At 37.2% G+C, this 24,687-nt stretch overlaps 1 protein-coding gene and 1 long non-coding RNA gene across 2 annotated transcripts in view; one reads left to right on the top strand and one right to left on the bottom strand.

Moving 5' to 3' along the window:
- The window catches only part of LOC121516067 (pro-neuregulin-2, membrane-bound isoform-like), a 204,387-nt gene that overhangs the window by 33,411 nt on the left and 146,289 nt on the right, over window positions 1–24,687 (bottom strand). Inside the window, exon 7 of the mRNA XM_041797131.1 lies at window positions 18,089–18,218. Coding sequence (XP_041653065.1) covers window positions 18,089–18,218 — 130 coding nt within the window. The remainder of the gene's footprint in view (window positions 1–18,088; window positions 18,219–24,687) is intronic.
- On the top strand, window positions 4,102–6,300 carry LOC121516069. The gene is made up of 3 exons (XR_005992443.1): window positions 4,102–4,203; window positions 5,390–5,461; window positions 5,975–6,300. It is a non-coding gene; the product is annotated as an uncharacterized LOC121516069 (long non-coding RNA).

Raw genomic sequence — 24,687 nt, 5'->3', positions numbered from 1 at the left:
AAAGGCTGGGTAATGGCTTACAGCATAATCCAAGGCAGTTTTCCACTGACTTGTAGTTTCACTTGCTCACAAACACAGGAAAATCCTTTAAATGTCTAAAATACTCTTATTTTCAAAGTTCACCCCAGAAAACCCAAAGAAATGCTCTCCTTATCTCTGATGGTGAGATAATGAGTCAGCATCGAATGCTGCAGCCCAGGTGCTTAAATCAGTTTGCCACACCTGGCCACAATCAGTGGCAATCACCTCCCACACACCTGGCACTGCCCTGATTGACTCACACTCAGTGAGAGGCCATGCTGAATTCCCTCACACTTAAGTAGAAGTATAGTTACTAGGGTTTAAAAAGACTTTTGTAGAAGTTGAAGTATCAAATCAAGCTTTTTACTCAAGTAAAAGTATAAAAGTACTGGTTTCAAAACTACTTAAAGTCTAAAGGTAAAAGTAATCTAAGGGGGAAAAAATGCCATTAAGGACAAAAGTTTAAGCTGCGCCACTGGGGCCTATAATGCACTACCCCCCCCCCCAAAAAAAAACATTTTTCAAAACGTCATAATGACTATAATGTTACATTAAAATGTTAATGTTGAAAAATTTGGGATGCACCTGTTTCAGCCGCATTTATGCACATTGAAAATGAACGCATTTTAGTATAATGCAAATACAGTCAAGAACCATATATGTGTACTACCAACCTCCTCACTGGTGCTTGGTTGGAACATTTCGCTCAAGTTCTCTTGAGTCTCTGCCACGGACATCTTCGTACCAGGTTACATATGTCTGCTATTTCCATGCTGGAGTATGACGTGATTTGTGTCATGCGCAGGTGCGATGGTTTGCGTACAAAACAATAGGGTGTCAGAATGGTATAATGTTTATACTTCTCATCCAATGATACATTCAATCAATCAAATTCACTCTGTCCAGATGACGCAATTTATCTGGATAGGTTTTTGGGCTCTTGATTTGTGTTTTTTGAACGATGACAAGCCGGAAAAAAACAAGCTGAAATGAAATAGGAGTTAGGAGGCTATTTTTAAAATGTAAGGAGTAGAAAGTTCAGATAATTGCTTGAAAATGTAAGGAGTAGAAGTAGGCTGAAAAATAATTACTCCAGTAAAGTATAGATACCCCAAATTTCTACTTAAGTAAGGTAACAAAGTATTTGTACTTAGTTACTTGAGACCTCTGCTCATCTGCTGGTTTTAATCCTTTGCTAAAGCAACATCGTACACATTTTGAGTGAAAACGGGATGCCTTGTTGTTTTGACTGTACAATAAGCTTTTCCCTTCACCAGTCTTCACCTTCACCAGATGTACCATTTTCAGCTCCAGTTGTGGGGCTCATACTCATATGAGCTTGTTTTTAGTTCTACCTATGTACATATCATCCATATCACAAACTGCATTTATATCATACCCTGTCTCAAACATGTCTTGTTCAAATTTAATTCCCTCAGTCTTTCAACTTTGCCCTAAACCATTAATCATCTAATATCATCTTCCCTCTGTAGCTGTATTCATGACAAGCCTTATGCAGTGTACAGTTCTGTAACAGCAGCATAACTAAGTTCAACTGTCCCTAGTTCCTTTTAATTTAACATTGATAATTTAGTTATGTGTTACTGGTGTCCCAGTCAATGATTTTACATCACATGGCTCTGTGGAAGAACATGAGAGTCAACATGTAAAATAATACCTTTACACACTATACTCAGACATGCACTCACAGTGCTGCTCCCACAGCTGGCTCCACTGTCCTACAGAGGTCTGGTCTCAGCTCTGTAGCAAATCCTTTGCTACCTTGGATTGCACAGGCAGCACAGATCACTTAGTCCTGCCTTTGCAACCATCTCCATGACATTGAAATTGAAGGTGACATATCACACAACTGTAAATATATGTCCTTGTAGTGGTAGTTTGAAAAGGGCTACTGAAAGATTTCTATGGGTGCTTCTCACTTCTCTTGTTATAAGGCTTGGGTCTTTGGCATGAGTCTTTTCCTTGACTCTTAGTCCCGCCCACCAGAGACTCATAGAGAGACTCATGGAGAGACTGAGGAATCGACGTGGAAGACTGAAGCCATAAGACAGATGATTAACGGTCCATGGGACGTCCTTCCCTCTGCAGCGTCACTAGAAGCAACATCAGTTTATGATGACGATACCCTGATCATCAATCAGCTGATCATCAACAAGCTGTCAGGAGGCAGAAACAGCTGTGTCTGCATAATTTGTACTGTATTAATTCTAAAGAAATCTCCACATTTACAGTATTTGGTCTCAGTGTGGGATCAGAAAACACCTGCATGAAGAGAAACCTGCAGTAAACATCAGAAGTTTTAAAAGGCTCATGCACTGGTGGGCTAGGGATTTAAAAAAGTGTTTGAAACAAGCACTTACAGTGAAATATTGAGAATATATTTAATAAAATCAATCAAAAAGAGTGAATCAGTATGGGGTTTAATATTTGATTTGATTTCTGATTCACCTTCAAACATAAAGCATGTTAAAAGCTCATAAAGTCAACAGAATCAGATATAAATCTTCCCTTTCCCACCAAACACCGACATCATTTTGAGGGGTTTTTTTCTACATTTGGTCCGTCATAACCTTAATTTAGTCAAAATATAGTCGTAGGAAATTAAATTGTTCTGTCCATCTGATTTAGTCCAAATTTAGCCCAATATATTCGTTAAAAATATGACCATACAGCAACATCTTTATAGAGACCTCTTTTCAACGACCTGCAAATTACATCTGTTCACCTTTCACTTTTCTATTAAATCTAGACGTTTAAACAGACTGGAGACATTTTATAACATTTTTTCAACTATTTTTTGATCTCAAAAAACATGCAGACTCTTTCTACCAGCAAATGCTAAAATTATTTATTTATTTTTTAATTATTATTTAAAAATTATTTATTATCCTAATTATTCAGCGTGAAGGCGAATGATCAAACCTGATGCTCACTATCAGACTGATAGAAACTTTATTGACCCTGCGATGATTTAAACGTGTTTTCTCCTGACAGACAGACAGCTACTGTCCGAATTTAAGTCTCTTCTTGATCTAATAAACATAAATTACTAAATAGACTATACCACCCAGCAAAAAATAGTTGTAAAGATGTTTAAAAAAAACGTCTCTACTATGTCTAAACAACGTCTAGATTTAACAGAAAAGTGAAAGGTGAAATGCAGTAATTTTCAGGTCCTTGAAAAGACGTCTCTATAAAGACATCTCTGTAATATTGTCAATTTTTAACAAGTATTATTGGGCTGAATTTGGACTAAATCAGATGGACAAAACATGGCTCAATTTCCTATGACTATATTTTGACTAAATTAAGGTTATGAAGGACCAAATGCATAAAAAAAACTCTAAATGATGTCGGGTGTTTGGTGGGAAAGGGAAGATTTATATGAATCTTTAGATCTCATGAGCTTTTAACACGTTTTATGTTTGAAGGTGAATCAGAAATCAAATCAAATATTAAACTCCATACTGATTCACTCTTTATTGTTGATTTTATTAAATATATTTTCAATATTTCACTGTAAATGCTTATTTCAAACACTTTTTTAAATCCCAGCCCATCAGTTCATGATCCTTTTTAACTCCTAATGTTTATATTCTCTTGAGAGTCCGTTGAGTCCGTTTATCATCTGCAATAAACTCAGTTTCTCCTCCATTATTTATCTCTGCTGGTGCTGTAAAGTTTCACTGATATCCACTGTGTAGCAGCGTCCAATCAGAGAGTGATATCCAATATGGGGGCGTGCCTCTGAGTAAAAAGAGTTCCGGGAAGCCTGCTCTCATGTGTCTTTGCTCATTGGTCTTCAAATCTCAGTCCTCAGTCTTATGGCTTGGGTCTTAAAACTGTCTTAGCGCTTTGGCATGGTCGTTAAGATGGCGGATCAGAAACTACTTCCGGTTCAAGCGAATCCGTAGGATCGAGGACCAATCTATTAGCGACATGGGATCCGGCTTATATCTGTGCTGCGTGCAGCCTGGAGTGCTGCATGCCCTTTCTCTCCCTGGTTCTCTGGTCTCCCTCCTCCCTCTACCTGCGGGCTTCAGCACACTTGAGTGCTGTTAGCACTCAGGGTGGGGGGAGTATTTAGAGTGGCAGCAGAGTAGAGCAGAGCTGAGCCACACTCATCGTGCCACACTCAGTCATGGACAAACGCACGAGGAGGTTTGTTTGGTTTGATTAACCTTCTCTTTTTTGTTGATTATTAATTAATTTGGTTTTCCAAGCGTTTCGTTCTCCCGTTCCTTCTTTCCTCCCCAGGCGTGTTTAGATTGCTGGGTTTTGTTATTTTAGTTTGGCTGTAGTTGTCGGTAGTCCTATTTTCTCGTTGTTTTCTTTTATTGATTAAATAGGTAGTTTCTTTTTGGTTAGGCAGTTTTAGTTAGGGGTGGTGGCTGGTCCAATGGCCCATTGTGTGGTTAGCCATGTCCACCACCCCTCTTTTGTTCTTTTTGGCCGGCGGCTGCAGCCCTTTTAATTTCATTGATTTGTTTGTTTGATTAATTGACTATTGCTTATGTAAATAAAGCTTGGATTATTTTTGAAGCTCCGAATCTTTGTCTGTGTCCGTTTACATGTTATGGTCTCTTTTGTATGAGCCTTATTTTCATGTTTGAAATTAATCATTTTTAAGAGGCCGTAACAATCTGTTAAAAGGAGGGATGTATTTTACTTTTACGCCAAGTTGCTTTTGTGGGCTTTAAAACTCAAAGGTGTACCTTTGCTTTCCACAGTTCAGATATGTTGGTTTGTTCTGAAAAAGAAAGATACAGAGTCTTTGATTTTATATTTTCTGTGGCCATTTTTTTTGGCACAATCCAAGATATAAAGGGCAGCTGGTTCTCACAGGGGAAGGAGGACTGAGATGAAAGCATGTAAGCAACTCAAGTTAGAGGTTTGGAATAGTTTTAGATTTAAGGATGATGAACTCCTCATTAAGATGATACAAGAACTTTATGATAGACAGTGTTGGTGATAAGATTTATTTATTATTTCAGATCAACAACTTACAAAGAGATATTAAAGCTTATTCTTTTTAAACATAGAAGGATGTAAGCCATCTGATAATTGGCATACTCATAACAAGTGGTCCAAGTGTATGTAGAGTGCAGTTACCAACATTTTGAAGGCTAACAAAAAGAAATTTTGTCCTTGGCCCATCAGAAGTTACCTAAAAATGGAGCCACTGAGACTACAGACCATTAACAACTTTACACTGGTCATAAAAAGATCCACAAAAACTAATTTATAAAGCTATTTGAAGTCTAAAAACTGAAAATTTCATTCAACATTTGAAATGAAAACTATGTTTGAAGAAGAAATCACTTTGTGTTATGTTTATGTACATTAGGTTCACCCTGGGTAGGAGAGAAGTTCTGGGACACTGCTGATGAAGCCATCATCTATGAGGACTACGATGAAGGTATCTGTCCAAACTGTGATATCCCACTTGAAATAACAGACTGGTAAATAATGCATCATACTGAAAGTGCATCAGAAGGTAGTGTTCATTCATTGGTATTCAAACTTTCTGTTATCAGGAAGTCCCAAATACATTAATAACCCCTTTTCCAGGGAGATCTTGCCAAAATTATTAGAAACAGAGATACAGTTAAGGCATATCTGATAGATTTTAATATTGCAGTTGAAGCCTAGACTCACACTTTATTTATTCAGTAATAAACCAAATGATATACTGACCATCTTAAAGGGTAGAGCTTTGCTAAAATTTAAGAAATGTGTCTTTAAATAACTGCCAAATAATAAATTTACATGCAACATGGCATTATTCAATTTTTCATTTACATTTTTTGTGCTACACAGCAATTGTAATTAACATAACATTTGCACCAGAAAAGGCTCTCTTTGAGACATTACCTTGATTATGTTGAATATGTTTATGATTTTACTTAATTAGCTTTTTTCCCCTTGTCAGATCAAGACTGCTTGTGCTGGATCTCCTACATCTGTTTGGATCAGTAGAACTCCTAAAATGCTCATTTACTCATTGGATCATATTCTTGTCTGTTCTTTGTGATACTTTTTCTGCACTTGTGTAGTGTCCTTTGCTCTCTTAAAAAGTTAAATATAAATATAAGCTCTTGTTCTTATTATTATTAGCATTATTATCATTGCATTCTTATGTGTTGACAAACACACAAAGAGCTTACACATTCACCCTTTTGAACACCTTTTCATTTATTTTACAGTGATGAAACTGTTTAATACTCAATAGTGAATAAAGAAGCCTGTTTGATTTAACATGCAGGGAATGTTATTTTGTAGAAAGCACCTGAACTAGTAGTAAATGTGTATTTGGCAAACAAGACAACTGAGACCTGTACAATGAAGCTGGATTAACAAATCCGGGATATCTCTCTGTTAGCGGGATTGACTTATCAAGACATTCGCAATCCGGATCAGCTGTACGATGAAGCTGGCTATCAACTCGCTAATTGCAGCCAGGGTTTTCCAAGCTGGATCAGTGCGTGTTCACATAAAAGAGGTGGTGTTTGCAGCGTCTGACTAATCGCAAACATGGACAAACCCTGCATTCCTCAATGGAGGAACAGACAGTCATTCTTAGAAAATCTGAGGAATTTAAATCAAATATCCAGACCAGAAGCAACACTGTCCCTGCAGCAAACGCCAGGAAGGAATGCTGGCAGAAATTACCAACTCTTTTACCGCGTAAATTCGTCAGATTATACGATATTAATTCATTGGACAATATAAACGGACAGCACTCTGATCACTCAGTTTCACTTTATTACGGCACAGATGTTTGGGGCAGAGCTTCCTCAGTGAATTTTGTGTTTTAATATTAATTCCTCACCGTGACGGCACGAGTAGTTGTGTTTTCCATCAATCCATATTTCTGCAGTAAAGGTCTTTACACATTGGGTCTGTGATTTTCGGATGCCTTTTTGTTGGGTTAATCCGAAAAAACGTCACACACTCGGACCTTGCACACTGGGTCCAATACGTTTTTATTTGCCTTCACTGCGTAAAATTCGTAAAAGGTGGTAAATAGTTTCGTACTGTGAGCCTGTGTCTCTGTCACTCCTTTAAAATCCTGCTGGATCCATCCTGACACAGAGCTTCATTCAGCACCCATTCATGCGTCATAGTGCTGAGACAAGTTGGAGAGATGGAGGGCAACTTTTTAATTCAGTCTCTGAGTAGGCTACAAATGTGGCCTGTGCCTCTATCTGTTATTTTTCCATAGCTAATATCCACATGACACACCTGCAAACTATGGTGTTTTAAGTGAGGTTTCGGGAGTGGGAGAGAGGGAGGAGTTGGACGGGGGTGAGTGAGTGAGCGAGAGAGAAAGTAACAGGCGCTGATCTGAATCACCTTATCACCCATCTATCAGTTATATTTCCATGGTTTATATCCACATAATAATTAAGCAAACTTTGGTGTTTAAAGTGAGGTTTCAGTCAAAATGGATATCTTCATCCTCATGCCTAACATGAGAGAGAGGAATGTTTAAGGCAAGTCTCAAAAGAGATGTAGTAGTGGCAAAGCCCACACGCACACACACGCACACAGACAGCTAACGTGTTAGGCTAACTCTCTCTCTCTGTCCTATTTACAACTTAAATACACAAAAAAGTGCACATTCAACCTCCTGTACTCTTATTTATAACAACTAAATAGTTTTAAATAGTTAACTTGAACTAGTAACTGTTATATTTGCACCTTACAGATTAGCAACAGCGATACATACCTCTCTCAGTCAAGCTCTGAACGGACTGAGGAGAGGGCGGATATGATGCAACATACTCACCTTAGTGCCAGCAGAGGGCGTTGTAAAGTCATTAGTACAATAACTCAAAATAAAGACTTAAAAATACATGAATAAACAGAAGATTTTGGTGAAATTAAAACTCAATATATTAACAAAACATACTAAATACTCCAAAAAACAAAGACAGTATTTTTATGCATTATATCTTTTACATCTGTTACACAAGCGAGGAGGAAGCGAGGAGGAAGCAGTGAGCACTGTTTTGAATCATCACTCACCCATTTAAATAACTTGGACTGATGCAAAATTTCGTGTAAAATCGAGCCTGTTCCAAAAAAAAAAAATGACGGATGAAAATTTCAGCATCAACCAGGTGCAACCTTGATTAGAACTACATGAGCTCGATTTTCCTTTTCAACGTGCAATAAATTCAGACGAAATAATCGGACCCAATGTGCAAAGGCCATTATGTGTGACCATTATTATTAACCCCATTATTTCAGATGCTACCCTAGTGGAGCAAAAATGACTTGAGAACAAGTGAAGATCAAATATAAAAACATACATCAAAGCGGTGAGTGACAAGGCTTTATATCTCAACACTGTCTCTGTTGTATGAATGAAAACATCCGAATTTATCTATCATCTATCCCTAAATATTCTTTCTCTCTTAAGTGCACTTCTCTTCTTCTGTGCACCAACCAGGATCTTCTAAGAATCGGCAGGCCATTTTCCAAAAGAACTGATTGGTCAGGAGGGGGTGCTTTTAGTCTCGCTGATCTCTTATCCAGAGCATAACCTGCTCTGGAGCAGGTTAGCCGTTCAGCATAAGTTACCGCGTTGATTTATCCCGGTAAGAAGTGAGCCAGCTTCGTCTTACAGAAAATCCAGGATTAATCCTGAAGTTATCTGGATAAGAGAAAATCCAGGTTCATCGTACAGGCCTCCGATCAGTTTGGATGAACGCAGGCATCTAAACATGGGCGTATTTCTTTTGCTTTTAACAGTTTAAGATATAAGTTTAACAGAACAACTTACATCTACCTTCATTTAAGTGGAGTTTTGCTAAGGTTTGAATTAAAATGAAAGAGTAATAATAAAATGGTACTGTCATCATAATGTTCTAGTTGGGAAGAGGATAACTCTGTTATATCAAAAAGATACTGACCACGAACAAGCTATCTAGCAGGAAAAGAGACCTAAAATCTTTGTAACAGAGTACAACAAGCGTGGAGCCGGTGAGTTTTTCTCCAAAAATGCAAATCAGAAAATGTAAGTTAAATGTGGTTTAATTATCTAATCTCTTCATAAATTTCACAAAGCCTATGTAGGTTCTTTTACAAACCACTTTGTGTCTGCTTATTAAAATCTGAAACATGAGAAAACAAGTTCAAACAGGAACATCTATACAAAGTGACATCTTTAAATATGGGCAAATTTAGATATAAACATGGTGTCACAAGTGATTTCCCCTTATTGTGGTCATTATTAATCTTAACTTATGTTACAATATCTTAGTATCTCATCTTATAAAGCTGCCATTTTGGAGGTTTGTAAAGGGCTCCTGACAGAATTTCTGATAAGATAATGAATAAAAATAGCAACAGATCATTTTGAGAGAGAAAAGACCAATGGAAGAAATCTGAAAATAGTCCTAAAAATGGCACAACTCAGCTAGCTGTCAGATCACCATCATCATCCTCATTGTCAGTATAATATAGCACTGTTCATTCCAGGTGCTGATTCAGACAGAGGCTGTCTGAGGTGATGTCACTTTGAGCAGGAGCATCTTCTGGTATATAGTGTTAAATGTTGCTATGGCAGTATCTTGCTGTTTTTACAACTGTTATGAGAACAGCTTTCCAACAGGCTGTTCTTGGCTACTACTGGCATTATGGATCCAGACATGTTGCTGATGAAGGTGGTCCATCATGGTTTGTTTTTTTGGAAAAGCATGAGCAAACTTTCCTCAGATGTAAAGCACAAATCCCCGGCCTCACTGGACTGTTTTAATTTTATCTTCTTCAATCTTCAATCTGGAAGACAGACAAGAGAAAACAGAATGTAATGTACCATTAGCTTCACTGAAAGGCCCTCAAACTAACTTAAATCTGCAAGTGTCAGGGTTGTTTATCTACCCCGGTGTTCACAAACTATGAAAAAAAAAGGTGGTGGAGGGTTTTTTTTTTTTTTTTCAAATGACAAAGAAGACACCAACAAAATACCCACATAATAGTCAAACTATTACATTGGAAGGGCCTTTCTGTTTAGCACTGAGCTTGGGAAGGCCTCATGAAGATAAGATACCTGAATATGGCCAGAGACCAATTTTCTCCAAACCTTTATCTTCTGGCTACTAATAAATAACTTCTTTTTTTTTTAAGATTTATTTTTGGGCCTTATTATGCCTGTATTTGATAGAGGAAGGACAGTGGATAGACTTGGAAACAGGGAAGAGAGTAGGGAGAGACATGCGGTAAAGGGCTACAGAGGCCGGATTGGAACTACCCATGTACGCTGCCCGCGTACATGGGTAGCACCTTAAACCACTCGACCATCTGCACTCCCATAAATAGCTTTTTAAAATCCTTTTATATCTCTGTAGAAGCAAAAAGAACAATTAGAGATATCAGTGAACAGCATAGATGGTATACATGCCAGACTGACTTATTTACATGCTGAGATGAGCTGATATGAGTATGAGCCCCAAATGTTAAGACTGGTGAAGGGAAAAGCTTCTTGTACAGTCAAAACAACAAGGCAGCCTGTTTTCACTCAAAATTTGTATGATGCTTCAGCAAAGGATTAAAACCAGCAGATGGGTAAATAACATTGATGTAAACTGTCTTACATTGTGGAAAGATTGTTTAACAGCTACTTTTAAAGGGGGTGGGGGGGGGTGGGGGTCAAGGAAAAATACATGATGTAATAAGTAATTTAAGTAGTTACTGAGTGGTCCATAACAATGCTGCTGCACTGTTGTGAAGATTTTGCCAACTACCTAAGACTATTATTATTATCATTATCTTCGTTGTTGTTTTTATTTTAGCATCCCCGTTTCAACAGTCTTACCTTAACAATATGGGTTACCAGCAGGAGATTCCAGTTGAGGTGGTCAGCGCTGAAATGGCTCTGAAAAGAACTGTTGGTTGTTGCTGGGTCGAGGTGAATGGGGTCTGTTGGATGACAAAAACAACAAAAAAGGTCATTTAAATAATATAGCCATATAAAATAATATACTCAATAACATAGTCATGTAAAATCCTAGCCTGCAGTTTAACTGGGGAGATAAATGTGGTATGTGATGCAAACATCTTCCTAAATGACCCACACTCATTCACTATACGTAGAAATCTGTTGAACTGTATTGTACAGTATTTTAATGTCAAACAAATGGCAGTAGATACAGTGCCTAACAAATTTATTAGACCACCACCCAAAGTAAGGTTTATACCACAGCTGCCCTAAATTAACAGCATTGGTAATTACCAAAATCATTTTGGATTTTTCTGCAATGGTTAATACACCAATATGTAAAAGCTCTTTAACCCAAATGATATTTTTAATGCTAAAATATAATTATTACTGTTATCCATGAATTTTTAAATTTGGTCTAATAAATTTGTTAAGCACTGTATGTGAGGACAGTATTGATCTATTGAATTTGGCAATAAGATACAGTTAAAGCCACATCACCAGTACAGGCTAGTGAGAATACAGCTCCCACAGACTGACATCAACTAAGGGCATTTATTCCCATCACTTTAGTGGAAGGATCTTATTATTACCATGCTTGTTTCAACATACCCCTTCAAAGCATATTATGTAAGAGCATAACACTGATCACCAATCTAATATCAGATTCATTAATTTAGTATGTATTCTATAGTGACTGCAGCTTACTGGTGACTAATTATTCAACAGTCCTACTGGCCATGACACAAACCTACACAGCCCTCATGTTAGAGGGAATCCTCACAAACTGTGGGAGTTTTAAAATGCTCACATGAGGACAGAAGCCAAACAATGACGTTACAATCAGACAGTTGAACAGTTGTTATCAAAAAAAGAAAAAAAATATCCACTGTTGGCCTGACCACAGATTCTGAAATGGAGGCTGGCTCCAGCTTAGTTTTCAAAGGATGTGGAAGCAGAAAAGCCTTACCAAAAATGCTTCTGATGAGTTAATTTGGGGGCTTTTGCATATATCAGCTGCTGTAAATGGGCTAGAAGACGCCAGTTAACATGGCCACTTATTCAACCATAACACTACAGCTTAGCACGGTCACTGGCTACACCAAAACAAATCCAAGCACAGATCTACAAGTCAGGGCAATGGTATTTTGTCACTTTTAATATCCTACATTAGAGCAAGCTGATCCGAGAGTAAACATCATTTTAAGACGGATTTTAATCTGGCTAAATGCTAAAGCTACATAATCCGTACTGCCTTGTTTCATCTCATAATAACTTCAGCTTTGAACCCAACTGCATTTCACATGATAAACAGTCGTGGGCAACTTCCAGCATTTCATATCACAGTTATTAGTAAAATATGGATACAAATATAAACCACTTACCTGGATAAAAGCACATTTGTGCAGCAGTGTGGGCTTCATCATGCTACAGTTGGTTGTGTTGGTAGTGTGTATGTCATTCCTCTGCTGGCGTTTGAGCACAACGCCGTGATGCTTTTCTTGCTGAATTGGATATAATGGAGTTGTAATCTGACGAGCACAATGCGGAAACACGGGAAAATTCGTGTTCACTAAATCATACTAAATGTTTTTAAATCTTTTCTCTTTTTAAAAGAGGCTGTCTCACTCACAGTGGCACTTACATCTATTGGATTTTAAAACAATTGGCGCCAGTGAATCAAGGACGTCAGTTTTCAGTTTATATATTCTCCAAAGTTGAATTCAATATTCTCCTAAGTTGCATTTAATATTCTCCAAAGTTGCATTCAGTATATTCAGACTTTATTCAATATATTCAGAGTTCATTCAATATTCTCCAAAGTTGCATTCAACATATTTAGACTTCATTCAATATATTCAGAGTTCATTCAGTATATTAAGAGTTCATTCAGTATTCTCCAAAGTTGCATTCAATATATTCAGACTTCATTCAATATTCAGACTTCATTCAATATTCAGACTTCATTCAATATTCTCAGACTTCATTCAATATTCTCCAAAGTTTCATTCAATATTCTCAGACTTCATTCAATATTCTCCAAAGTTTCATTCAATATTCTCAGACTTCATTCAATATTCTCAGACTTCATTCAATATATTCTGTTTCAGATCTATCTATAAATACTTTATTTCCTGAACAGAATGCCATGTATTATGCCCCCTGATGTGAAGAAGTATTGCCCCCTGAACCTATTAACTGGTTGTGCCACCCTTGGCAGCAATAACTGAAATCAGGCATTTGCAATAACTGGAGATGAGTCTTTCGCATCAGTGTTGAGGAATTTTTGGCTCACTCTTCTTTGCAGAATTGTTTGATTTCAGCCATATTGGAGAGTTTTCCAGCATGGACTGCCCGTTTAGGGTCACACCACAGCATCTCAATTGCATCTAAGTCTGGACTTTGACTTGGCCACTCCAAAACCTTACATTTTTTGAGCCATTCAGATAGATATATAGTTTACACTTAATAAAAAAAGGGAGCAACAACAATGATATTGATAACACAGGAAACTCACCCTAGTGAGCTGTCACCATTGATACAATATTAAAGAAAAACATAAATAGATGGTACTATGCTAAAAAAAATCACATGCCAAAATAAAGTCTCTTCTCACAGCATTTCTTCTGTCTCTGCATCCTCCTGCTCCATTAGTGCTCTTGTTACTTTTCAATTGTCCAACATAGACATTAGGAGCAGACATGGAGCATGGAGGGAACAGAAAGCATGAACTTAGGACAGACAGGTTTGGATTTTTTTCCCCTTAATAAATAAAATCATCATTTAGAAACTGCATTTTTGTATTTACTTATATTGTCTATGTGAGATATAAAAATTGGTATTAAAATTGATGATCCAAACATTTAAGTGTGATAAATATGCAAAAACAAATCAAAAATCAGAGAGGGGGCAAAGACTTTTTCACGGCACTATATATTAGGGGTGTGACGAGACGCTTATCTCACAAGACGAGACGAGACAAGATTTAGGCCCACGAGACACAAGACGAGATGAGATTTTACACCTTTTTTTAATTTTGGAAAAAAATACATGTGTGAATGATATGTCCTTTATACAACTGAAAGTGATCATTTTGAAGCATTCAGGTATATTCAAAAATGTTTACACTCCTGTTGTACTGAATAAGCTATCAATGCTTCCAAAAAGTATGTCTTGTCTAACTCTGACTCAAACTGTATAGTTTAATGTTCTTCAAATCAAACCTTTCATTTGAACAGTCTACAAAACCGTTAATTTACTTCACTATGAACTCATCGCTACAATTACAATAACTATATTTAATATTATATTTAATTATGTATAATTAAAGCGTTTAGATTATTTTGAAAGTACTTTCAGCACTGTTTACAGACTGAAATACAAGGAGCTGCATCAGTTAAAATCAAACTATTTTTCATCCTCTTTAGGTACATCCATATTTAAAACACTCAAAAGAAATATTTCTGTCAATAACACGTTTGCTGTAATTTAGAGAAATAGATTAGCAGCACTAAAAGCGAGTCTGCGCGCATACACGAGCTAAATGAATGCTGTATTCTCCTCATAGAGACTGCACAAGTTACCAGCAGCAGCATCTCGTCATTTCGGACCATTATGATAAACTCATTATGCATAGGCGGATCATGTGCGGCCCCACATAGTGCGTGAGGAGGAGGGGGTGGGGGTTGGAGTGGTCATCTTAATGGATCAAGGATCAGCTCCGTTTCTTCATAGGCTCTCTCACGAACAGTTTTAAAGAGTCCAGGGCATCTTTGTGATCTATTATAACTTCCTGTTTGGTATTTTTTTCTGTAAGGACAGCTGCTGCTTCTACTGTCTGCGCAATATTGATCTTGCAAGATTGATTTTTCCGCAACGAGAAATCTCGTGGCGTCTTGATCTTGCGAGATCCTGTCACACCCTTACTATATACAGTTGTGTTCAAAATAATAGCAGTCCCACATCACTTGCAAGATAAATCACTGTTTTTGTTAGAATTTCAACTTCTACACTGCAAGTAAGTTTCTAGAAGGTTTAGTAAAGGTATAGAAAACCAACAGACCCAACAGGCATGACGTGCATGCTGCTGATTCTGTGAAACTGAATCATTTACTGAAAGGGGCATGTTCAAAAAAATAGCAGTGCTGAGTTGAATTAGTGAGGTCATTGATTATGTGAAAAAAATAGGTGTTAAACAGGTGGCCCTTATTTAAGGATCAAGGCAACTGACGCTGCATATGCTGGCTGTGCATTTGTCCTTGAAAAACAGAGTAAAATGGGTCGTTCAAGACACTGTTCAGAAGAAGAGCGTTCTTTGATTAAGAAATTAATAAAAGAGGGGAAAACCGATAAAGAAGTGCAGAAAATGATAGGCTCTTCAGCTAAAATGGTATCAAACGCTTTAAAATGGCAGCCAAAACCAGAAAGGCGAGGAAGAAAAAGAAAAACGACTATTCGAATGGATCGGAGAATAACCAAAATGGCAAAGGCTCAGCCAATGATCAGCTCCACAAGGATCAAAGAAGATCTAAGATTGCCTGTGAGTACTGTAACAATCAGACGACGTCTATGTGAAGCCAAGCTACCAGCAAGAAGCCCACGCAAAGTCCCATTGTTAAAAAAATACATGTGCTGAAGCGGTTACAATTTGCCAAAGAACACATTGACTGGCCTAAAAAGAAATGGTGTAATATTTTGTGGACTGATGAGAGTAAGATTGTTCTTTTTGGGTCTAAGGGCCACAGACAGTTTGTCAGACGTCCTGCAAACACTGAATTCAAGCCACAGTACACAGTGAAGACGGTGAAGCATGGTGGTGCAAGCATCATGATATGGGGATGTTTCTCGCACTATGGTGTTGGTCCTATTTATCGCATACCAGGGATCATAGATCAGTTTGAGTACATCAGAATACTGGAAGAAGTCATGTTGCCGTATGCTGAAGACGAAATGCCCTTGAAATGGGTGTTTCGACAAGACAATGACCCCAAACACACCAGCAAGCGAGCAAAATCATGGTTCCAGACAAACAGAATTCAAGTAATGGAGTGGCCAGCACAATCCCCGGACCTTAATCCCATAGAAAACTTGTGGGCTGACATAAAAAATGCTGTTCATGAGGCAAAACCAAGAAATACAGAGGAATTGTGGAATGTAGTACAATTGTCCTGGGCTGCAATACCTGTTGACCGGTGCCAGAAGTTGGTCGACTCCATGTACCACAGTTGAATCTTCAAGCATTTCTTAGTTTATACAGTACATTTTTGAAAGATGTCAACACTGCTATTTTTTTAACATTATATTTCTTGACTTTCTGTCAAATATTATCAAATTCAATTACTTTTTCCAATTTTCTTGCTTTGAAATAGAATGTGCAGTGTCCCTAAAGCATTTGTGTTCATTAACATACAACTTATTTTAAGAATTTTGAGGTTTACTCACCTTTTTAAACACACTGCTATTATTATTGAACATAACTGTATATGCACATATATATACAGTGCTTAACAAATTTATTAGACCACCTGTCATAAAAACGAGAAAACCTAAATATTTTAGAAATCTTTCAAAAACGTCTTTAAAACTAAAAACTAAAAATGTTTTACTATTTTGAACAGGAATGAGGAATCTCAAACTGAATTCACCTTTTTATATCCAAATTTGAGCCGGCTCACTGGGCTTCTCTGAGAAGTCAGAAATTATTCAAGCATAACATTCAACCACTAAAACAAATCTTTATGTTCAGGAATTCAAGTAAATAACTATAATTTGACATATTATTCAAGAAATAGTAATGTGCTTGACTACTTTTCCAGTTTTTTTGTAAATCAGTAATTGTGAAAATTCATGGATAACAATAATAATTATATTTTAGCATTAAAAATATAATTGGGTTAAAGAGCTTCTACATATTGGTGTATTAACCATTGCAGAAACATAAAAAATGATTTTGGTAGTTACCAATGCTGTTAATTTAGGGCAGCTGGGGCATACACCTTCCTTTGGTTTGGGTTAGGGTTAGGGTGGTCTAATAAATTTGTTAGGCACTGAGAGAGAACATATTTGACATGCATAGCTCAAAGTACCCTAATATCTCAGTGATTACCTGAAGTCTTTCCCACTTTATATGTAAGGAACACGGTGCCCCATTCACCTTCAACAGCCTTTAAAAACAGGCAATGATGCGGAAGTACCTTGAACACGAGCAGTGTGCTGTTTAGGTGAAGTTTAGGTGAAATGAAACATACCAGTCAGTCTTTTTTTATGTGAGGTTTTTTTTTTCACATAAAAAGAAAAAAGAGTGAGCTTGCCATGCGTTTTATTTCCTGTTTTCAGAGGCTATTAAAGGTGAGCAGCTCTGTTTTTATTTGCATATGAAGTGGGAAAGCGTTCAAGCGATGACTGAGATATTGGGCTATGATGAGAATCAGACCAGGTGTAATAGGTACTTAGATCTTTACAGCGTCAATTGCCAGGACTTCACCCAGGAAGTCTCTCTCTCTCTCTCTCTCTCTCTCTCTCTCTCTCTCTCTCTCTCTCTCTCAGCAGGCACTTAAAACATACATTATAATATCAGCTCCAACATCTTTTTGCCTCTCTGGCCACGTTTACTTAAAAACTGAGAGTTATATCTTGATGAGTTTTCTCTTTCCTACCAATCCAATAATGTTCACAATACAAAGATTTGACGGGCAACTAATGTACTTAAATAGTTCAGGCAGAGGACCGCTGAAGCCACATGACATCACAATACCCAGAGTGCAGTGCGGACTAAACATGATGGTTCCCTTGTGAGTTATTTTTGAATTTTCATTTGAACTTTCTAAAAATGTAAAAATCTAGTGAGTTTCTTGTTCAATATACATATAAGAGATACAAGTGTCATATCAAATTGTGAAAATGGTGGTTACTTTTCAAACTTTTAAAGCAGCTCCACTGTTCTGGGTTTGCTCTCAGACTGAACTGTTAGGTTATCAAAAAGAAACTTGACTTCTGGTCTATTTGATATCTAGCATCCAGTGGGGTAGTGATCTATCAGTCTGAACTAAGAATAATTGTTAACCATACTAGTTTTCTGTTTCTTCACTTTGGACTCACGTCAACCATTGGAATCTGCTCAGGACCAGGTCCAGGGTGGTTGGGTTCATTTGCCGGCATGTGGTTGGGTTGCTCCATGAACGGATTCTGATTCTGATGAATGTGATTGTGTGTCTTCTTCCTCTGCTTCCTAAAAACACAGTGATGAAAAACAATGTTCATCTGGAAAAGCAGCTTATCTAGTGAAAGTCACTGATGCTATTCAGTATAACTATTCTTAAAAATTCCTTACTATCTCACTGTAGCTTTCACTGAAGTGCTGTTTTGTGATGGTCAATTTTGCTCTTTTACACATTAGAAATTTATCAGAGAAATATTCAGAATATAATAGCTACCAAGATATTCTACAAGCATGTACACTATGTCTCTGATCCCAGCTGTTTGTTTCATGATGCTGATTCCCCAGCTGCTATTTGAATGTTTTAAACATGTAAGGATGAACTATTGTTGTAAGACAGTAGCATTAAGCTGTGAAATCCTTTTAGTTCTTCAGCAAGACAGCTGCATTAAGTCTTTTGATGATTAAAAGTAACAGATTAGACAATGGGGAGACATAAGGAGGTTTTCACCCCTTCTGCTTCTGATTTGCCCCAGTCTGATAATAAATATTCATCCCTGGTGGTGATACGTTTTATCTCTGCTTCTGTTCAAATGGAATCCAGCCAATTCCATAACACTCTTGGTGGAATATCAGGGGCCAGTTTCAAGGAGGTGGTTTAACAAACTCTAAGTCAAACCCTGAGATCTGAGTTGATCTACCCTAAAATGAGAAACTCTGAGTTTTTGGTTCAGAAAAGCTGATATGAGATAGCTCAATCAGCAGTGTGTAGGTTCCTTCAGAGTTCAGCGTGTGCGACATGACGATTAAAAAAAAACATAATGGGGCTCTGATGCAATGATACACCATGGCAACAGGTGACAATAAGAGGTCGATATGACACACCCTCTCAAACTAGAAGCTAGTAGTTACACTACTTCAGCAGCAAAGGAGAGTAAGATGATGTGCTGGGCAACATGAAAGAAAAGACCAAGATTTCAAAATTTAAGTCATTATACTGTAAGATTAAGTCATACATTTGTGAGAATAAGCCTAAATCTTACATTTAAGAGATTTAAGCCCTACATGTACAAGATTCAAGTGATATATAACACATATAAAGTTTTTTCTCTCATTTTCAAGGGTGATATATTAAGCCAAATTTTTATCTTTAGGCTTTTGGCTGTATATTTACAGCTTTCATATAACCTGATTCTGCACACTGTATGAACATGCTAAATCATAACCCTAGTTGTTATAAAGACTAATGTTAGAATTTTGGCTCATGATCATATCTTGTTTAGCATAAAAACACTGTACTTGTGAAATAAACTATAAAAGGAATTTGCAAAATTGCTAATGAAAATGAAATAACATAATTTACAACTTACAATCTGTAAATTCAAGATTACACTTCATAAAGTTAGTTACTCTTGTATCATAAAATATAATTTTAACTTAAAAGCCTGAGATTTTCTTCTCAAACATGCACAATTTGTACATTAGCTTTATCCTCAGCATGCTGGTTTCACACAGAAAAAATATCCTCTCACCTTCTCGTATGGTTTATTTTGACTTAAATGAAGTAAAATTTACCAACATGCCACTACATGCAAAGTAATAAAAGTCCTTTGTTTGCTCTCTGGCAATAGACAGGTTGGACAGAAAAAAAAGCCAACACTTTTTTGTTGTTTGTTCATAGCTATTTAAAATTCCAGTTTTATTTTTAAAAAATTCAGATTAAATGTAAATAGTATGCCTAGTATATGTATATACAGTGCATTCAGAACATATTTAGACTTTCACTTTTTTCATTTTTTGCTTATGCTGCACCCTTAGACTACAGTTGAAAAAAGAACATTTTTATTGTCATTACTCTACAGTCAGTGCCCAATGATAATTAAGTGAAAACAGAATTTAATGGATCAATAAAATTCCTATCTATCTATCTATCCATCTATCCATCTATCCATCCATCCATCCATCCATCCATCATGGACGAAAGTATTGGCACCCCTGGAATTTTTCCAGAAAATACACCATTTCTCCAAGAAATTGTTTCGATTACAAATGTTTTGGCTTACACGTGTTTATTTCCTTTATGTGCATTGGAACAACACAAAAAAATCTGAAGAAAAATGACAAAACTGACACAATTTTACACAAAACTCAAAAAATGGGCCGGACAAAATTATTGGCACCCTTTTAAAACTGTGTATAAATCATCTTTTTCAACATGTTACGCTCATTTAAACTCACCTGTGGCAGTAACAGGTGCTGGCAATCTAGAAATCACACCTGAAGCCAGTTAGAATGTCTAAAAGTTAAGTCAACCTTTGTGCTGTGTGCCTGTGTGTGTCACACCAAGCATGGAGAAGAGAAAGGGGAGCCGAGAACTGTCTGAGGACTTAATAAGCAAAATTGTGGAAAAATATGAACAATCTCAAGGTTACAAGACCATCTCAAGAGATCTTGAAATTCCTTTGTCCACTGTGTGTAATATAATCAAGAAGTTTATAACCATGGAACTGTGGCTAATCTTCCTGGACGTGGACAGAAGAGAAAAATTGACAAAAGAATGCAATGCAGGATAGTCGGAATGGTGGATAAATATCCTCAGTCAACTTCCACACAAATTCAGGCTGTCCTGCAGACTCAGGGTGCAAAAGTGTCAGCTCGGACCATACATGGTCATCTGAATGAGATGAAGCGCTATGGCAGGAGACAGAGGAGAACCCCACTGCTGACAAAGAGACATCAAAAAGCCAGACTGGAGTTAGCAAACATGTACCTGAGTAAGCCTCAATCCTTCTGGGAGAAGATTTTGTGGACAGATGAGACTAAGGTAGAACTTTATGGAGAAGCACGTCATTCTACTGTTTACAGAAAACAGAATGAGGCCTACAAAGAAAAGAACACAGTACCTACAGTCAAACATGGTGAAGGTCAGTGTTAATTTTGACAGCGCTTTTTAAATAAGTTTTATCTCTAGTCTTTTGCCAAAAAATATCTTTTAGTTTTAGTCATAATTTAGTCATCTAAATTGTTTTAGTTTTAGTCTAGTTTTAGTCGACGAAACTTCCCAACATTTTGGTTGACGAAATTTACAGTAAATTTAGTAGACTGATTGAATCTCTCCCCAACTTACCCTGACACCATGCAGCAAAAGCAGTTGTGATTGGATCTCCCCCATATCTCATCCCACCTTTCCATACAGCCAAAGTAGCTGTGATTTGATATATGCCTAACTTGCCCCTACTTTCTACATGACGGAATTAGGTCTGATTGGATAAAGTCTCCGTCAAAAATTTTCGTCTCATTTTTATTTGTTGACTAAAATGTCAACTAATTTAGTTTTAGTTTTTGTCCATGTGCACTTGTTTTTATTAGTTATTGTCTCGTTTTCATCAGGGGAAAAAAGGCTATTAATGAAAACTATGACAAAAATAATTAGTCAACAAAATTAACACTGGTGGAGGTTCAAGGATGTTTTGGGGTAATTTTGCTGCCTCTGGCACTGGGTGTCTTGACTGTGTGCAAGGAATCATGAAACCTGGAGATTATCAAAAAAATTTGGGCTGCAATGTAGAGCCTAGCGTCAGAAAGCTGGGTTTGCGTCAGAGGTCATGGGTGTTCCAGCAGGACAATGGCCTAAAACATACCTAAAAAAGCACCAAGAAATGTTGGAGACAAAGTGCTGGAGAGTTCTGAAGTGGCCAGCAATGAGTCCAGATCTAAATCCCATTGAATACCTATGAAGAGATCTTAAAATTGCTGTTGCAAGAAGCACCCTTCAAATCTGAGAAACCTGGAGCAGTTTGCAAAACAAGAGTAGTCCAAAAATCTATTTGAGAGGTGTAAGAAGCTTGTTGATGGTTGTAGGAAGTGACTGGTTTCTGTTATTTTTTTCCAAAGGTGTGTAACCAAATATTAAGTTGAGGATGCCAATAATTTTGTCCGCCCCATGTTTTTGAGTTTTGTGTAAAATTGTGTCAATTTTGTCTTTTTTTCTTCAGATTTTGTGTGTTGTTCCAGTGCACATTAAGGCAATAAACATGTGTTGGCCTATACCAAAACCATTTGTAATTGAAGCCATTTCTGGGAGAAATGGTGTATTTTCTGGAAAAATTCCAGGGTTGTCAATACTTTCGTCCATGACTCTATCTATCTATCTATCTATCTATCTATCTATTGTCTCCTCGCTATGAATACTGTATATATAGTATTAGGGCTGTCAAATTTAATGTATTGACATGTTAACTCAAATTACTTTTAACGCCACAAATTTTTTTTTTTTTTTTTTGTCGCACGATCAACGCATGCTCATTCTGTGTGACCCTCGCACATCTGTAGTTTGGAAGATCAGGAAGCAGCACTATTGTGATGCAGTGCAAGCTAGCAGAAATGGATACAGGACAGAGACTTCTGAATGGCAGGTTCAGGTCTCAGATCATGCCAGATAAAACTGAAGTTATTTGCTCTGACTGTAGACACGAACTGAGTTACCAAGAGTTCAATACCGCGGACCACTCGCTGGCCAAGCACATTGCCAATGCAGAGAGCAGCTGCCCTGGCCAAGCTAGATCGTTTACAATGGAGTCGCCACCGGTGGGCCGACGCACATTGGGGGCGGTTTGATTTATTTATTTATTTCCACTATGCACCTGCTCCATAGCAGTGTTGCCCCTTCATAATGACAGTTGACTGGCCCAATCACATGGATGTGTGTGAAACACATCCATCTGGCATGTTAGGCTACTGTAAAATAAACATTAAATTAAAAAAAAAAAATACTGTCAATCAAGATGCTGCAAAAGTTGCAAAGACTCTGCAGCCCCTATAGGAGATGGTCTGATGCTGATGAATATACAGCTATGTCATGTGTAGGAGGCGGAGGGGACAGAGCAGAAGATGCTGGTGTGTGACAGGGGAGCAGAGGTGTTGCAGGTGAGCATGGGGGTGAAGGAGTGAATGAGCTCTGTAGATTTCCATAATATAGGCTAACAAGCATAATTAGACTGTAGGTCCCCTGTATTTATGATAAAAAATGTTTGAGATTAAATCTGTTGCTTTTCTCTAATCTAAAGTATGAAGACATGATTAAGTCCTCTTACAACTCCTTTAAAGTAGCCTACTCCATTTTAAGGTGAATGTCCTAAATTTAGACTCTATCCTTAGAACAAGTAGGCCTGTGCCAGTATTTTTATAACATTAAGTCTGAGTACTTTTATAATAATAATGATCTAATTCAAAAACAAATGTATTTATACAGTGCTTTCAAAGTGCTGTAGATAGATTTAAAAGAATAGAAGTTAACAAATTTAACTGATAATTGAGTGAAAATGTTACCTGTGAGTAGTTTGCTATTTCACTGATATCATAGCTGCATTAATACAGTATGTTGTCCTTCTCAGCATATTTTCAATATTTTTTCCAACTTCTAGAAGTCTGAAGTTTGACACTGCATTGTGATATTATTCCATAATGTTACATTAAGGTCAGCATCTCCATCTGTTGTGGCTTGTTGGGCAAGTTATACTCTCAGTTATACCTTTGGATTATTTAGTATCTTTGAGCTTAATCAAGAGATTTTTTTGACTTTTTCTGTCATTGTTTTGGGTTGTTGCCATGAACAAACATTTGCATAAAGAAATGATCTTCCTACACTCTTGCTGATAAGGGTATTTGAATCTTAAGAAATATTCCTATTTGGCACATTTAAAACAGATAAATGTGGTGCAATTAATTTGGGATTGATTGTGATTCTAATGACAGCCCTAAAACAGTGTATATATATTAGTGTATATATATTTATACATACTTTTTTCAATTTTATGCTGCAGCCTGATACCTTTGCAGATTTATCAAGAACAAAAAATCAATTATCACAATGACATAAGTGTTCAGACCCTTTGCAAAAACACTCCAAATTTAGCCCAGGTTCCTCCCATTTCTCGAATACCTATGTCGATATGATATTTCAGGGTTTTTATTTTTAATTAATTGCTAAAAAAAAAAAGTAAAAAATAAAACACAACTGGACGACATTCCATAATAAAAGCAAGCGCAGAGAGCAACACTGAAAGCTTTCCCTGACAAAAAACAATGTTCGCTCTTCTGTGGACCTCTTTCGCCATACGCATGTGACAGTTATGGGGAAAGGGTTAGTTGTTGCAAGTGGTTGTATACCAGGTGTGTGAGTAGAATGAGTAGCTCTGACTAGCCTCAGTTTCGACTAAACCGGACAATGTGTCCTTAACAAAACAAGGGCCGAGAGCAACACTGAAAGCTTTCCATGACAGAAAAGATGTTTTCACTCTACTCCCAGTCTATTTCGGTATGGGTTTCCAAGAGCCACACTGGAAGCTTGTCTTGGCAGAGAAGATGTTCTTGTGCATCTCTTATAGTGATGTGTCCCCTCGCCGCACAAACGAGCACAGAATAAAGGGAGGATATTTTCTTCTCCTGTGCTGTGTTCAACTGATGTGTGTGTAGATGGTTCTGTATACAACTTTTAACCCATCAGGAGAGATAAAAGGAAAGTTAGAGGGGAGAGGGGATG

The sequence above is a fragment of the Cheilinus undulatus genome, linkage group 10 (assembly GCF_018320785.1).
Source record: "Cheilinus undulatus linkage group 10, ASM1832078v1, whole genome shotgun sequence".
Lineage (NCBI taxonomy): Eukaryota > Metazoa > Chordata > Actinopteri > Labriformes > Labridae > Cheilinus > Cheilinus undulatus.
This window is presented reverse-complemented; position numbering and strand designations above follow the sequence as displayed.